The 15,030-nt window shown below is 50.1% G+C and overlaps 1 protein-coding gene across 1 annotated transcript in view; it reads left to right on the top strand.

Annotated features, from left to right (window-relative positions):
* Positions 1-15,030, top strand: part of CD81 (CD81 molecule) — a 31,812-nt gene that overhangs the window by 8,870 nt on the left and 7,912 nt on the right. The window contains exons 2-4 of the mRNA XM_080593577.1: positions 884-998; positions 11,851-11,948; positions 14,617-14,691. Of these exons, the coding sequence (XP_080449703.1) occupies positions 884-998; positions 11,851-11,948; positions 14,617-14,691 (288 nt within the window). The remainder of the gene's footprint in view (positions 1-883; positions 999-11,850; positions 11,949-14,616; positions 14,692-15,030) is intronic.

The raw sequence follows: 15,030 nt of genomic DNA, 5'->3' as shown, positions 1-15,030 counted from the left end.
ACCTGACCCTGCTCAGACTCTCTTACAAAAAACTTTTGTAACTGCTTCTGTACTTTTCAGTAGTTATCTTCCCATTTCATGTGGGGGCTCTTTTTAAAAACAAATGGCTTGAAGGATTTAGGACGCTTGCATGGGCAGTTAAGCAGACGCTTCCAGCAATTCTTAGCCTTAAGAATTTCAGTCACTTTTTTTTTTAACCTGTGTTTTTATTTTTTCCCCCCTCTCTTTGATGGTTTTAAATGAAAGGGATGTCAGGGATAACACAGCGAGTTCTGCTGGCAGCCTGCTCCTGTCCCCCATTTCCATTCCCTGCCCTCTCCCCTAGAAGAGAAAACACTAAGGAAGCCGTTCATAACATTTTCCATTACCTGAACATAATGTACAAATTTTATTTTTTCCCCAGCTTTCTGGGGAAGGGAACAAGTCCCTTTGCCAAATGCTGCTGAGGACGGGCATTTCCCTGCCTGTCATCAAGTTTGATGGACTGGTTTATAAATCCCTGCGGGTATAGCTAGTTGTATCAGTTTTGCTTTTAAACAAAACCCACGACCCTGTTTGTTCATCGCAGATAAATGAAATCAGGTGGTAACAGCCTGTTGGGAGCAGAGGGTAATGAGGGCTGATCCTGATTTCTGTCGAAAATCCCCTGGGTTGCACACCTTGTGCTTCAGAGGTGAGACTGAGCCTTCCATGGTAGCCGAGTGATAAAACAGCTCCAGCAAGGAAACCACGGGCAGGAGCCGGGAGGCACTGTGCACCTGCTCGGGATGAGGGCTGCTCCTAATGCTGTGCAGGGCGTGTGAGTTGCAGGGCGTACGGCTCAAAGCTCCTGCACGAGAGGTTTGGCTGTGGGTAACGCGTGCTCCCTCTGCTTTCTCCCCAGCTGGCCGGAGGGATCATCCTGGGAGTGGCCCTGTGGCTTCGCCATGACACGCAGACCACCAGCATCCTCTACCTGCAGCTGGGGGACAAGCAGGCCCCCAACACCTTCTACGTCGGTGAGTAGCAGAAAGCAGAACTAAAAATACCCAACGTTTCCCCGATGTTCCCCTACTATGCGGGCCAAGGCCTTGATGAAATGCCAGCTGTGCCTGAAAGGTGGAACCTGAAGTTACGGCAGCTAAAAGTGCAGGGGGACCCTCCTTTCATCACTGGGTAGCGCCTTTTGTTGGTCTCTCCTGGGGAGAGGGTACATGACTGGGGATCAGGGAGGCTTCTTGGAAGTGAGTCTCCTTTCATTTCCCAGCGGGACATGAAATCGCTGAAGGAGTGGCTGGCAGCGGAAAGGAAAACTTGGAGAGCTCGTGACTCATGTTCTCCAGGAGGGGAAGGTGGAATGTCTGGGTATGGTTGAGCGTGATCTTTATTAATTTGACAGCATGCTGGCTTGCGGGAAGATGAAACCCATATTTTGCCCTATTTTCCAGTGATCCCTGGTGGGCGAGGGCGAGTAGCTTTTGCAGGCTGTGGGGCAGGACTCAGGGTGCGAGCAGCCAGGAAGGGGTGAGGGCCAGTCCCTCCTGAGTTCCTTGGATAAGAGGCAGAGAGAGCACATACCTGTATGTCATGGGAAGGAGGAGGTTTGAATCTTTTCCTTTCCACAAATGAAAATTGGTCCCGATGCTGTGCTTTTCCCCCATGGGGTTGAGGGGAGCATCCGTCCTGCGCAGTGGTGTTCCCTTATGCCTGAAAGATCAGTTACTTGCTGAGAAAAGATTTCTTTTAAAAAGATTTTTTTTACATATTTGGGAGCAGGAAGGCCAAAAACCACTCCTCACCAAAGGATGCTGGTGGGGTCAGTCAGGTGGACGGAACCCCTTCTAGCTTTGAGGATATAGGTGTAGGAAACACACAGAGCTGGACCCACCTAACCAATGTCCTTGTCTTGCCTGTAGCTGGAGTTACCTTCCTGGAAGGATTTCTCTGCAATTTGCTCTCCTTGCCCATCAAGCAGCATGCCTGAGCCCTTTTGTCCAGCTGCTCCTGCTGTAAGCAGCAGCAGGTTTTGCACGGCAGCTGCCTGCGCCCCCCTGCCTCATACCCAGAGCTGTATTTAGAGCATTTCCCCTTTGTATGTTTTAAACTTTAAAAAAAAAAAAAAAAAAAAAGAGAGAGAGAGAGAGAAAGAAAAAAAGTTAAACTCCTTCCTTTCCAGGAACTGGTCCAAACATCTCCTTCCTTCTGAGGCCAAACTGATATGTCCCAAAACACATTTCTCCCAAAACCTGGGAGCATCCTTTGCTTTTCAACCCTTTTTTGTTTCGTTTTCGTCCTTGGCCATTGCTATTTAGATGGCAATGAGGAATGCACTGCAGGAGCAGGATGAGTCCCACCACCTCGCTGGCTTCCTGGTGCGTTGGACATCCCAGCCCCGAGGCTTTCTGTCTTTTTTAAGTTACACTCAGCAACAGCTCTGCCCAGATTCCTTCTGGCGGCTGTAATTTCCATGCAGTAATAATAGCAGAATATTTCTTTCAGCTGCTGCCTCTTCTAGCCAGCCCTCTTGAGCCTGAAGTCTGGGATTCCTTTTTTTCCTTTCTTTTCCTCCCCCCCCCACCCGACAACTGACACTCCCTGCAAAGAGGCGCACGCCCTCCTCTTTCTGTCCGCTGTCCAACATCCACATGCACACGATGTTCCCGCTTCGGGAACCTCTCTCTTAAGCCCAGGGCTGGCCTCTGGAGCTGTTTTTTTTTCCCCTTGCAAACTGCTTTTTGGTGCCTGGTGCATCCCAGGATCTGTCGGGAGGCTTTTAACGCCAGCCAGGCTGTGCTGTGGGACGGGGGAAGCAATAAAACCCTCAGAGGAGGCAAACGTGCACAGTGGGGTTTTGTACTTAGGGAGGGGGGAAGCGGCACTTTGCTGGCTCCTGGTTCTTCCTCTGTGTCCTTTCCCCCCCAACAAAAAAAAAAAACAACAGTTAAAGCTGGTTTGTAAAGGCTGCTTCTCCCACGTGTGTGTTGGGGGAGAGGAAAAATAATTAATGTTGCATGCAGGATTGGACAGTGATGGGGAAATAGGAGGAAGGGGATGTGGGGAGAGAGGCAGAGGCCAGGGGCACAAGGCGCGATGCTTATCTGCCTCCAGCCTGCTGCAGGGCTTTGCCTCTGCCCAGAAGTAACCCGGGTTTTCACCACAGCCACCTCTCCTCCTCCAGCTCCCCAGCCCCGGCTGCAGAGCTTGCAGGGGTTTTTCCGGGGATTGCTCACGAGACATCTGATCCTGAGCACTTGTTGAAGCCTCTACTCATGGCATTCCCCATTTGGCCGGGGGAGCTCACGCCACAGCAAAAGGCACGTTAACTGCTTCGGTGCTTCCTGCTTATCCTTCTCCTCGGTTTGGTTGTAGTTGTAAATCCCAAGCCCATCCTGCCTCTCAGCCGTGGATATTGCTGCCTCTGAGCGTATGGAGGCTGTGAGACATGTTGATACCAGGTCAGAAACCATCATTCAAGATAGCTAGCAGTATGGATGAGTTGGATGCTGACAACTGCTTAACTGTTTCTTAGGTATCTATTCATCCACTGCGTAAAGTCCCATGATTTTTTATTATTTTTATTTTTAAAAGTGTGATGCAATGAGCTATGAGAGCCCCCGCCGCCAGATTGTCTCGCCGACCCAAAATAGGAAATCTGCATCCAGCTGCTAATAGCAAGGGATGGAGCAACACGACCCAGTGCTTTGATTATCTTATCCCTGGGAGTGGGGCCAAGCCGCGAGGAAGAGTGCCAAAACATCCAGATTTGGGGTGCGGTTTTCCATGTAGCTTTGGGGGTGGGAAGAGGGTCGGCTTTACTTCTGTTGTAGTTTTTCCCCCTGGCTTTTCACTTTGTTAGGAACTCCTTGGCTGGCTTGCGTCTTGTCCCCGGAGCACAGCAGCACCGGCGCTCCTTGGGAGGGGTGTGAGGATTCGGACAGGCACTCAATAACAGATTAAATTTGGACACGGAGGCTGTTGCTGTCACTCCCTTTCTCCGCCATCCTGCTGGGTATCGCTGCCTCAGTAGAAAGTTGAAAAGCGATGAATTATTTTTTTATATTTGGGGCTCTTTTCCCCTAGCAGCCAGGCTGATTAAGGTGGCAATTCCAGGTCTGGCTCCCAAGTAGCTGCACGTCTGCCCTTGAAGTCATCAGGATGTGATCCCCACCGCTGGTGAGCTTTAATGGGCATCCTCGTCCACAGCATTGCTTTTCACAAGTACCTTCAGGGGGTTGTGCAGGCCTCAGGGGGTCTGATGCTCGCGTTGAAGCATATTTAGCAGCATGCAGGAAGGGATCAGGACACATATCTGAGCTTCCCTGGGGTTTCCCGCTGTCCCTATGGCATGCAAGGATGCTCCTAACCATGGGTTCCAGATGTGGCCAGCAGTGCAGAGCATCCTGGCACGTGCAGAGCATCCTGGCACGTGCAGAGCATCCTGGCACATGCTGAGCAGTGTTACATCATCCAAACAGCATTGGCGAGGCGATCAGCGGGGTGCTGTGCTTTCTGCCCACAGCAGTGGCTTTTTTTCTTAATTACCCTTTTCAATTGGGCAAAATTTTAATTGGGCAAAAAGCAGCCATTTTCAGGGCTTCAGAGATGGGATTTTTGTTGCAGACGAATTCCCATCTTCATCCCCATCCCTCCAGAAACACTAGGCAGCTTGTAAAGTTGGCGCCAACGTACTACAGCAGGGGGTTAAACTCAACAGCAGGCCTTGGGCTAAACTGCTCATGGAAGGACTACAAGAGCCCAAGAGTCCTATTTCTAGGTCCTTGTGCTCTTCTTCAAGGCCCAGTGTGTCAGTGGTTTACCGATGGAAGTGTGAGCCCTGGGCCGGCGTGCGCACTCGGAAGTGGAAACCAAGCACAGTGAGCAAAATGGGCAGTTGCAAAAATAACATGTATGTGGTTGTTTGGTTTTCTCCAGTAGAAGTACGTGCATTTTTTTGTCTCTTGGAAATAAGCCTATTTACAGCTAAGGACAATTTAATTATTTAATCCCCTAAAGAAAAGAAGACTGAAGTTTGCTGGTTCTAGATTTTCCTTTAATCACTGACAGATCAACTTCTTCAGTATTGAAGGAATTCTTTTTAAAGTAGTAGTTTTAGTGCAAAACACTTTGTCAATACTTCCTTTTAAGTATTTGGCTTATAACATTTATCTGACAGTAATTATAACACTGTTTCTGTATTTTTAGCGCAGAATTCAGTTTCTATTAAAAAAGCCACTTACATTTCCCCGTATCCCTTCATTGGGACCAGCTCCTGAGGATCATTTACTCTGCAAGCTAAAATTGGTTATGACTTGGGGCTGCTTCCCTGCTGGCTTTGTAAGTCTTTACTTAAAATTGGTGACAGTGAGTTATTTTGGGTTCAGACCTACCCAACTGCAAAACAACTTGTGTCATCACCTATTTGGGTTAGGTTCAGACAGGCAACCTTGTTGCCTCTAACATGCAGCCTATTCATGCTCCTCAGGCTTCTGAGGGTGCCAAAATAAAGAGCAGAAATGCAGGAGGGGTTGTCCAGGAGCGCAGAAGGATTTAGGTGAGCAAGCTTAGATGCCACTGAGTCCCTGAGGCTGGCAGCGTTGTCCCCTGTGGTGATGGTGGGAGAGTTAAGGTTACTCCAGCCATCGGTTGTTTCCACGGTTGGTCCTGAGCAGGGTCTGTAAAGGGAAGAGCTTTGGTTCCTGCTCAGAAGGGATCCCTGTTAGATCACCGGGGTGCACCAAAGACAGGTGAAGCTCAGAAACTCCTCAGTCCTTCAGATCCACGAGTAGTGATTCTCCTCCCTTGTCCCCTTCCATTGGCTCTGCCATGGGGACCTGTGTCAGCCATAATGTCTTGCTTTCCAGAGCTGCTTAAATGAGTTTTCCTGTGAAAAGCTGCCACATGTTTACTCATATGATGTCCACAGGACATCCTCCAGCAGATGTCCAGAGGTGGTCTAGTTTGGGGCAGCAGAGGATAGCTCTGGACCTTCGGTGCTGTTACCATTGGCCATCGCAGTGCCAGAGGCCTCCTGCCAGCTCGCACATGTGTGCCAATGTTTGGAAGCTGAAATCTCCATCTGACGCTTCCCGTGTAGGCAGAGCAGAAGAAATCTGGCTGTAGCACCTCTGTGGGATCACTTAGGGTATGGGTGTGCACGCATGTGGGCGCTGGTTTGGGTTTTCTCCACTCTTCCCCTTTGCTTTTACAACGAAGGCATGACCTTTGCTTTCTTCCTGCGTTACTCTTCCTCACAAGGGCAGCGTGTACGTCCTTTCGTCTCCACATGTGTGCCACGCGGCCCCTGGAGAGCTTTCCATGCTTTGAGACAGTGGTGCTCCATCTGGAAGGCATTAGCAGCCATGGAGCAGCAGCATTTTTCTTAGGAGAGGGAGCAGAGGGGAAGGAGCTTCCCAGTTGTCACCAGCAAACCCTTTGCTTTTCCCTTCTTTTGCCCTGTTTTCAAGAAAGCGCTGTTGGTCCTGCTGGCACCATGAGACAGGGGTGAGCCTCCAGGGCTGGGAGGACCTGCTGGGCCAATTCCACGGGCAGCTGGACAAAAATGTGCAGGAGACCCACCCTCACGGGCTGCCACATGCGGCCATCCCTTTTCCACCTGGTTGTGGAGGGACTTCCCACTCCCTGCCCTCAGGCTGAAAGGAAGCAGGTCACGGCCAGGACTTTTTGGCTCTGGAGATGGTGTTCTTCCAGAATTGGTGCTGCAGGGTAGGAAGGAATCTCCTTCCCACCTCCAAATGATGGTGCCACATTCAGAATCTCCAGACGAGGCCCCACTGCAGCACTCCCTTTCTCCCTGGGAGGCTCGCAAAGCCCTTGTGTTCACGGAGTCCAGGAGCCGATCTGTCAGAGGATGAAGACAAAAATCTCTTTTTCCTTCCCCACAAAGGCTTTGGGAGCCCTGGCCCTGAAGCTCCATGCAGGAGGAATGCCTCTGCTCTCTTCCCCCCCTTCTCAAAGTGCATCCCCAGTGGGAGTGGCAAGGCTCGGAGAGCCGCGAGGGTTTCCCAGGAAGAATGGTGTGATGCTGGGGATATTTTTTGTTTTGTTTTGTTTTTGTTTTTTTTTATTTGCTTTTCTTTTGGAAACATTGCCATGGTGACCAGTGGGGGAAGAGACTGGCTTGCATTAGCTTAATGAGTTAAAGCTGGCGAGAGAGAGGAGGGAAATGGGGAGGGGGGGGTAGGTGGGAGTGAGGATGCTGTTTGAGAATGCCCCTGCCTGGAGCCACGCAGCCTCTTGTGCAAGGGGAGGGCTGGCTTGTGCTGACCCTCCTCGCTTCAGAGGGATTCTGCTGTGCTTCTTCCTCTTTTTATTTGTTTTTATTATTAATTCTTCTCTGTTTTTTCTATTATTTTTCTTCCTTCCCAGCAGGGACAGGACATGGGTTTTACAACCGTGTGAGTGCCAGCAATGTGGCTTTAACACTGGGGCAAGCAGTGACTTTAACGCTGCCTTTTTCTATCCCATCCCTGCTCCCAGCACTGAGCATCCTGCTTTCTACCTGGCCTGGAGGCATCATCTCCACAAGATGGGACCTAAGCTGGCCTCTTAATTGCTTTTTTCTCCACCCAGCACCATCCAGAGAAAAGTGCTTGGTGGCTCAGTCCCATGTGTCTGAGGTTCAGGTGCTAAAGCTTGAGGAAGTCCCCACCACCCAAAGCAGCATGTGCTGGATGAGTTTTATTCTGCTGCTGCAGCTTTTTTGGTGATTTATGTTCTGATGCTCTGGAGTGGAGAGGTCATATCATGGCTGTGGTGCTGCTGCTTTGAATTAAGATGGGACCCTGAATCTCTTGGTGGTGCCAAGGTGAAACCGAGTCTGGGTGGCCCCATTTCCTGAAGCTTTCCAGTTTTCCTCTCACAGGGAGATAACGGGGGACTCAGAGCCCTGGTTTGTGTGTGGCAGCTTCCTGCTGAGAGCAGTGCCTTGGGGTTCAAGTGGTGCTGTAGGGATGCTCGGGGCGGTGGGACCATGAACACCTCCAAGTGGTTCTCTGGAGTTCCCAGGGTGTATTGTGCTTCGCTCAGAGGGGACGGGATTGCTGCAGGCGTTTTGTATTTTATACCTCTCTGCTTTTATCCTTTGTTTATGATAAACAGCCTTTCTTGTTTTAAAAACCCTGCGGAAGCTGCCATGCAAATGCACAAGCAAGATGCGAAAGGCAGATGGAGGTTTGCTCAGGCACAGTTGTGCCAGCAGAGGCGCGGGCGCTGCTTCTGACCGAGGCATTAAACATTTCCATCCAGGACAGGCTCGCAGGAGTTAATCCGGTCTCTGACACTGCAGCAGTGAGGAGGCTCCGGCTGGGGAAGTCTGGCCTGACATTACAGAGGACAATGCCCCATTCAGGGTGGGCATGACAACTGTCTTGCTCACAGACACCCAAACCGCGCTGTCCATCATCACCACAGGCTGCCAGGAATGAAAGCGAGGATGTGTCAGGCTGCTTTCTGGGAAAGGGCTTGGTCATTCCGGGCTTTCTGTCAGATAGTGGTCCGCTGCCTGGTGACTCCCTCCATCCAGGCTGGAGGGAGAGATGGGCCACCAGCCCCTGTCCGTCGAGGGAAGGGATGGGTGTGGGAAAACACTCGCGACCCAAAGCGTGTGGTTGGGTGTTTTGGTCGTATTTGTTGTTGTTGTTTTTTTTTTTTTCATATGCAGCATGGAAATGTTCATTGTGCAACACCGTATCGTTTGTGTATTTTGTGCTTGGTTTTGAATAAGCCCTGGAGCTGAGTCCCACTGTATTGCCTCCTCATAGGATCTGTTTGTCAGTGAGAAAAGGGGACACCATAAGGGCCATTTGTTTGTGCCCCACACTGAAGCTGGCTTTCATCCCAAAAACCAGACACATGCTCTGAGTGCTGGTCAGGAAGCAGAGTGTGGGACATGGGGCTGGTGGTGTGGTAGTTGTCCATCATGACCTTTAAATGAAGCACTGGAAGGAGCTGGTGGGTGTCTCTTACGCCCATGGGTGTGCACTGGCCGTTGGGTTCTCTGCAGCATTTCAGGTTCCAGCTGTGCTGCATCTGTCTGAAGCCAGGGTGGGCAGCACCAGTGGTGGCTGAGGTGACTTGTCCCCTTGCCCTCGGCCCAGCTTTGTCTGCTCTGTGCTGACCTCATGGGAGGAGAAGTCAGAAGCTGCTGCACTCAGGAATGAGCAAAATTGATTTTGCCAGAGACTTGTGAAGAAGACTCTTCCATGGAGCCACCCAGGGCTGTAAGATGGAAAAAGTTGATGCTGTTTGGGTTGGAAACCTAAAGCCTCAGCATCGCTGGCACAAGTTGAAGGCGTGAGGGCAGTAGCATATTGCAGTGATAGTAAGCCGACTTTTTTTTTTCTTTCTGAGAGACCACTGATCACACATCATTCTTCTCGAAACAGCAGTTTTGTTGCTTCCGAAAACCTCCATCAGGCTCTCTGGTGCTTGGCAGGCGTCCAGCAGCCGGCCTTCACTTTCCAGGATGCATTAATGCCTTCCCATCACCCGCAGCCCCTGCAGGGCCCCCTTTTCCCCCAGCCCGCTGCCTCTCTGCCTGCCTGCCGCAGCCGGTCCCTTCGTGGCCACCGTCACACACCTTGGCATCTCCAGCCCTTGGGAGAAAACTGCTTTGTTCCACCTCAGGCAGGTCCCCGCAGCTTTAGCTGCTGGCCTGGCCTTTCAAAAAAAACTCCCCAGGGGTTTCTCTTGCTCGTTTTTCCCTCTCCTCACACCTTCAAGCAAGGAGCTGTTGTCCTGTCCCTGCTTGGTGACCTTCAGGCAAGGCCCCCTGCCTGTTGGCTGTGTTTTGTTGATGCCAGGTGCCACCGAAGACCCCTTGATAGGCACCAGGAGGTGCCACTCATGCCTTTTTCCCCTTTCGCTTGCAGTATGCAGCAGCTTGCTGTGAGGATGTCGGTGTCACCGGCAGCGAGCACCGTCAGGTTTTGTGAAGAGGGACATCCTGCTGGGTCAGCTCGCCCCATTGTGCCGCGCTTCCCTTGCATCTGGCTTCCTCCCTCCTGCCTCCCACTAAATATAGCCGGGGGCATTGTGCGAGTGCCGGGCGGGTGAGAAGCGCTGTCCCCTCGCCTGGGGACAGGAGGGTCCCAGCAGTCAAGCTGTGCTAGTGGCGTTTCCCTTGCCAAGTGGGGTGGCTTTTGTTTTAAAAAGGGAAGGCTCGGGAGACGAAGTTGACCCTTCCTGAGCTTGCAATATCCGTTAAGGGGGGGTTAAATATGCTGGGGTTATTATCGTGTATCGGGTTTTTAGAGGAAGGTTTATCTTGGCTTAGCTCTGCTCTCACAGAACTCGGTTGTGTCATGCATGCCCGTTAGACTTTACACATAAATTATCAGATGATTGCTTAAAAGCTACAAAGATAAGAAAAACCTTGGGCACGATGGGCACATAAAAAGCAGTTTTGATCTTGTTTGTACTTTAGGTCTGATCCTAAGGGCTGACCGACTGATTAATAACTATAAACATGTTTAGACTCCTAGCAAAATAAAACACTTCGTTGAAGGGATGTCTCTCTCAAGCACTGGGAAGATTTGCTGTATTGCTGTTAGCTTTGAGATGCTTATATATTTATAAGCATAAATATAAAATATCTTCTTATTCAGATTTTGATTTTTTTCTCACTTTGGGTTAAAAATGACTGCGATCTTGCCTGATGTTGAATTATTTCTTTGATTTTTTTTTGCACACATCAAGTTGCTTTGGAACAGAAAGTGGAATTCGCTTACAAAATAGTAGACCCACAATACTTGAGAATGTTAGTTAACTAAAAATACACTAAACATACAAGATACATGAGGAGAAAGCTGTGTTTTTTGGAAAAGGAGACAGTGTAACCGAACTGGTAGCATTGCATGGCTTGGGAGGGAAAGCGTTGTGGCTGTGTACCTGGGCTAAGCGCTTGGTTCCTGAGTGAAAATGGACTTTCGTTCCTCCGTTTTCTGAGCTCTCCCTGCCTGGTTTCCAAACCTTGAGTTAGTCGGGGAGCAAGCTGACGGTGCAAATTTAATAAGTTGAAATAAAAAAAATCTCTGTGGAAGAACCTTTGACAAACAAAGTCTAGATTATATTAACTGGGATGCTTAAGCAGCGCTTTTCCCTTGGTTTTGTGGCTTGTCCGTCTCTGAAAAGTTAGCAGGATAAATATTTGTCTGATGTTTAATCTAAACAAGCCATATGCCTTATTGTTTGTTTAAAAAGATACGTTAACTAATCATTTTTTATCTCCTCTGCTTAAATATTTAAAATAGGATGCCATGGGAACTCCAATAATGCAGCTTTCAGGACACTGTAAAGCCTTTGTCTTCCTTGCTACACCCTCTTCCTATCATTGATCGAGCTCTGTGTGTTTCCTGTGATTTTGGGGGTGGCTGCTTTTTCAAGTTTCAGTATTGCTACCTTCAAGTGCTTTGAGGTTTGACTGGTGTAAGTTGTGTGATTTGCGTTGGCGCCCAGACCAGCCATGAGGTCTTGGCTAGTGCAGAGGGAACACCTGTGGGCAAATTCACCCCAAATGAGCTTACTGATGGTGATAATGTTTATTTTAATGGGAGGAACAATAACAGTGGCCTGAAATAGGGTCTGAACTCAGGTAGTTGTGGACCACTTCCACCAGCCCATCTTGGTTCACACCTGGGGACACCAGCGTCAGCAGAAGAGTAGCAGAGCAGAAAGCAGGGTGAGACGCGGTGGCCTTTTCTGCTGCTGCCACATCCGCAGCCACCTCTGCTACTCTCAGGACTTAATTATGCATACCTGTAATTAGCTATGGAGCCAGCATGCCTGGCCCAGTGATGGGATGCTTCTTTAGGAGGCTCTGCAGTAACGTCTGCCTCTTGTTCTCCCTTGCAGGAATCTACATACTGATTGCGGTTGGTGCTGTCATGATGTTCGTGGGCTTCCTGGGATGCTACGGCGCTATCCAGGAGTCTCAGTGCCTTCTGGGAACGGTAAGGGGCTTAGCACTGTGAGGGCACATGGCCACTGAACCACCTTTTTCTTACCCAACATCCCCTACAGCTTCCCATTTTGGTCTTGGTTTCAAGGCAGTCCGTGGGGAGTTCAACACTTGTATGGAGTCATCTAATATTTTTACCTGTTAGGGCTAGGAAACAGCAGAGATTTTCCACAATATCTTAGTGAGGGTGTTGAGGTAAATCTTGGGAAAACCATTACTGAAGCGCTACAGGCATCCTTGATGGCAGGCAGCAGCTTGGGATTCCTGGCACAGGATGAGCTTAATTGCACAAGCTGCAGCTACACCAAAAGCCTTGGCCTTGGGGGCGAGGGAGACCCAGTTATTTTTAGTAAGTTCTCGCACGTGGTTCGGGTTTAAACCAGATGCCAGGCTCCGTCACCATCACCAGGCTCTGCCAGCCTCAGGGAGAAGCTGGCTGGAAGTGGCCACATTCACGAGCCACCACGTGGGTATCCCCATTCTGCAGGCCCTGGGACAACCCTGTTTTAGGGCTTTCTGTGATTTATTTATTTTTTTAAATTTATTTTGATTTTTTCCTCTCCTCCTCCCGTAGCAGAGTTGTATGCAGAAGAGGAGAGTGCTGGCACGTACATATCTGCTCTTGGACTGTTATTGAGGCATGTCAGAGTTTTTGGCACGTTGTGCTTGAGAAGGCAAGAAATAGCACCAAAAAATAAATAAATCAAAGGGATTAAAAAAATATATAAAATTTGGAGGGACTTTCCAGCACTTGGCTTTGTTGAACTGGAAGATTGTGGTCCAGTGACCTGTGGGTGTGGACTCATTTGGGACGGAGGGAACTGGAGCTTCTTGTTCTGCAGATTGCTTCACCTCTGGTTCCTTCTTTTTCCACATTGGCAAGAAGGAGGGGGGCTCTCGTCAGCTTTAATAAAGCGCTTTGGAATATCATTGGGTGAGAGCTGTGGCAAGAGTTTGCAGGCGTTACCATTGCTGCCGGGAATAGGAGGAGTCTGTGCGCAAATCCAACAGTGATAGTTGTAGCAAGGTCTGACAGCTTTGGATTGTCATTTTTGTTGTTGGTTTTGTTGGTTTTTTTTTTGTTAGCATGAGTTATTACAGACCCTGAATTACCCCTCGCTCCCTCTTGAAGTTGGAAAGAGGATTAGGAGGGCAGATGGCACAAGGTACCTGCAGCTCAGCAGGGGAACCGGCTGCTTCAGCTGCAGTTAGCAGCTCTAGCTGCTGCATGCTGCCCATCTTTGCTCACACCTTGGCTTGCCAAGGGGAGGCTGGAGGTGCCTCCTGATGACACTTTCTGCTGGCCGAGGCTCCCTCCAGGCTCCGAGGACATTTCCAGGCAGCATCCTTAGGGTGCTCCCCAGGAGTGACCGGGACCACCTCCACGCACCTGCCCAAGAACAGCTCTGTGTTTCCATGGTGTAAAGCTGCATCTTCAACATTTTACATCCAGCTCGCAGAAGCATACTTGCAGAAAGATGGATCTCCAAATCTGGGGCGAACAAGCCAAACTTCACTAGAGGGTAACCACTGCAAGAGTGAGCCCTAGTGCTTAACCAGAGTATTACAGTGGCCTCATGCTTATGGTTTAGGGTGATATGGGTCCCAGTCTCCCACGCGAGTTCCTGGGAAACCAGGGACAGATAAGTATTTAAATAGGAGTTGGTTGTTCTAGGACAAAGATGTTTGAAGTCCTTTCCTGCAGGCAGGTCAGGGGTCCTGTTCCCATTGTGCTGATATCCCTTTGCTCTTCTTGAGAGTAAGGCCAGCTTGTAGCATTGTTCTGGAAACTCCTGTTTGCTCTGCTGTGGAAGAAAAGGTCCTGAATGTGCCTTAAACAGACACTGCCCAGAATCTGGGGCTGTTTCCCACCCCATACTGTGATCTTATGTCCTCTCCTGGCTACATTCACCTCTTTTAGGTGTTTATTTCCATGGGGCTTTTCTTAGGAAGAAGCCACTGAGCATGATGTGGTTGCAGAGGTAACGTGTGGAGCATACCTGCCCATGCCTTCCCACTTGGCTATGATGTATGGGCTCTACAGCATCCCATGTCCAGTCTATTGGACCTCCCATCACATTACTGGGATATGAACAGAAGGATGGAGGAAGGCTTGGGGTGGTGGCGGGGAGGAGGAGGAGTGTTGGGGTTGCGCTAACAGGGTGAGGCTGTGGGAAAACATCACTGCTAGTATTTATGCAAAAATCTGCAGTAGCCTTGCAGGGCTGAGAATGCCAAGAGAGCTGGCCATAAATCATACCCTGCAGCTCCTCAGCAGCCGAAATGTGCTTTTAACCCTGTGCTGGCAACTCCTTGTCCTGGAAGCATCTGTGGCAGAGCAGGAAGCTGGGCTGGATGTTCCTGCAGCCACGTCAGGAGGGGCAATTTGTCTTGTGGTGTGCAGGGTATCCTCATGCCTGCGGGTCCCTGTGTGGGAGAGGACTCTGATTGTCCCTTCTTGGCTGTACCGGTAGAAAGTTTGGGCACAGGGTGGCATCTGATGAGTTGTAGGAAAATGTGCTTGGGCAACGTGTGCGTATGAGAGACCTTGCTCTGGTCTCCCCCATCAGAAGTGCTGCTCTGCACCCCTACCTACCTTATCACTTCTTTTTCCTGTAGCCAAGTGTACTAAGCATCCCTCTCCTGATTTGTCTCCACAGTTCTTCACTTGCCTGGTGATCCTGTTCGCCTGCGAAGTTGCGGCTGGAATTTGGGGATTTGTCAACAAAGACCAAGTAAGACGACCCTAAAACCTGTGGTGTGAGGCTGGGAAGCTGGGGCGGGAGTGCACTGGGATCCCTCTGCTTTTACAGTCCCGGACTGAGTCCCGGGAGCTGGGATTTGCTGCGTGACCTGGGCAGGTCACTTAACTCCTCTTGGCTCGGCTGCTAACCTTTAAATGGGAGCACTTGATGGGAATGGCTGCCCCATGCTGTATGTGGTGCGATGTCTGGGATAAAAATAACCCCATCTGGCTCGGGTCTCCTCCTTGCTGCCAGCCGCAGCAGGAGTGGATTCGTGTGTGAAGTTGAGGAGGAAAAGCTACCTGCACACCCGAGATGCCAAGGAGCAAA

The sequence above is a fragment of the Anser brachyrhynchus genome (assembly GCF_964034855.1).
Source record: "Anser brachyrhynchus genome assembly, chromosome: 5".
NCBI lineage: Eukaryota > Metazoa > Chordata > Aves > Anseriformes > Anatidae > Anser > Anser brachyrhynchus.
The sequence above is the reverse complement of the archived record's forward strand: the minus strand, read 5'-3'. Positions and strand labels throughout refer to the sequence as shown.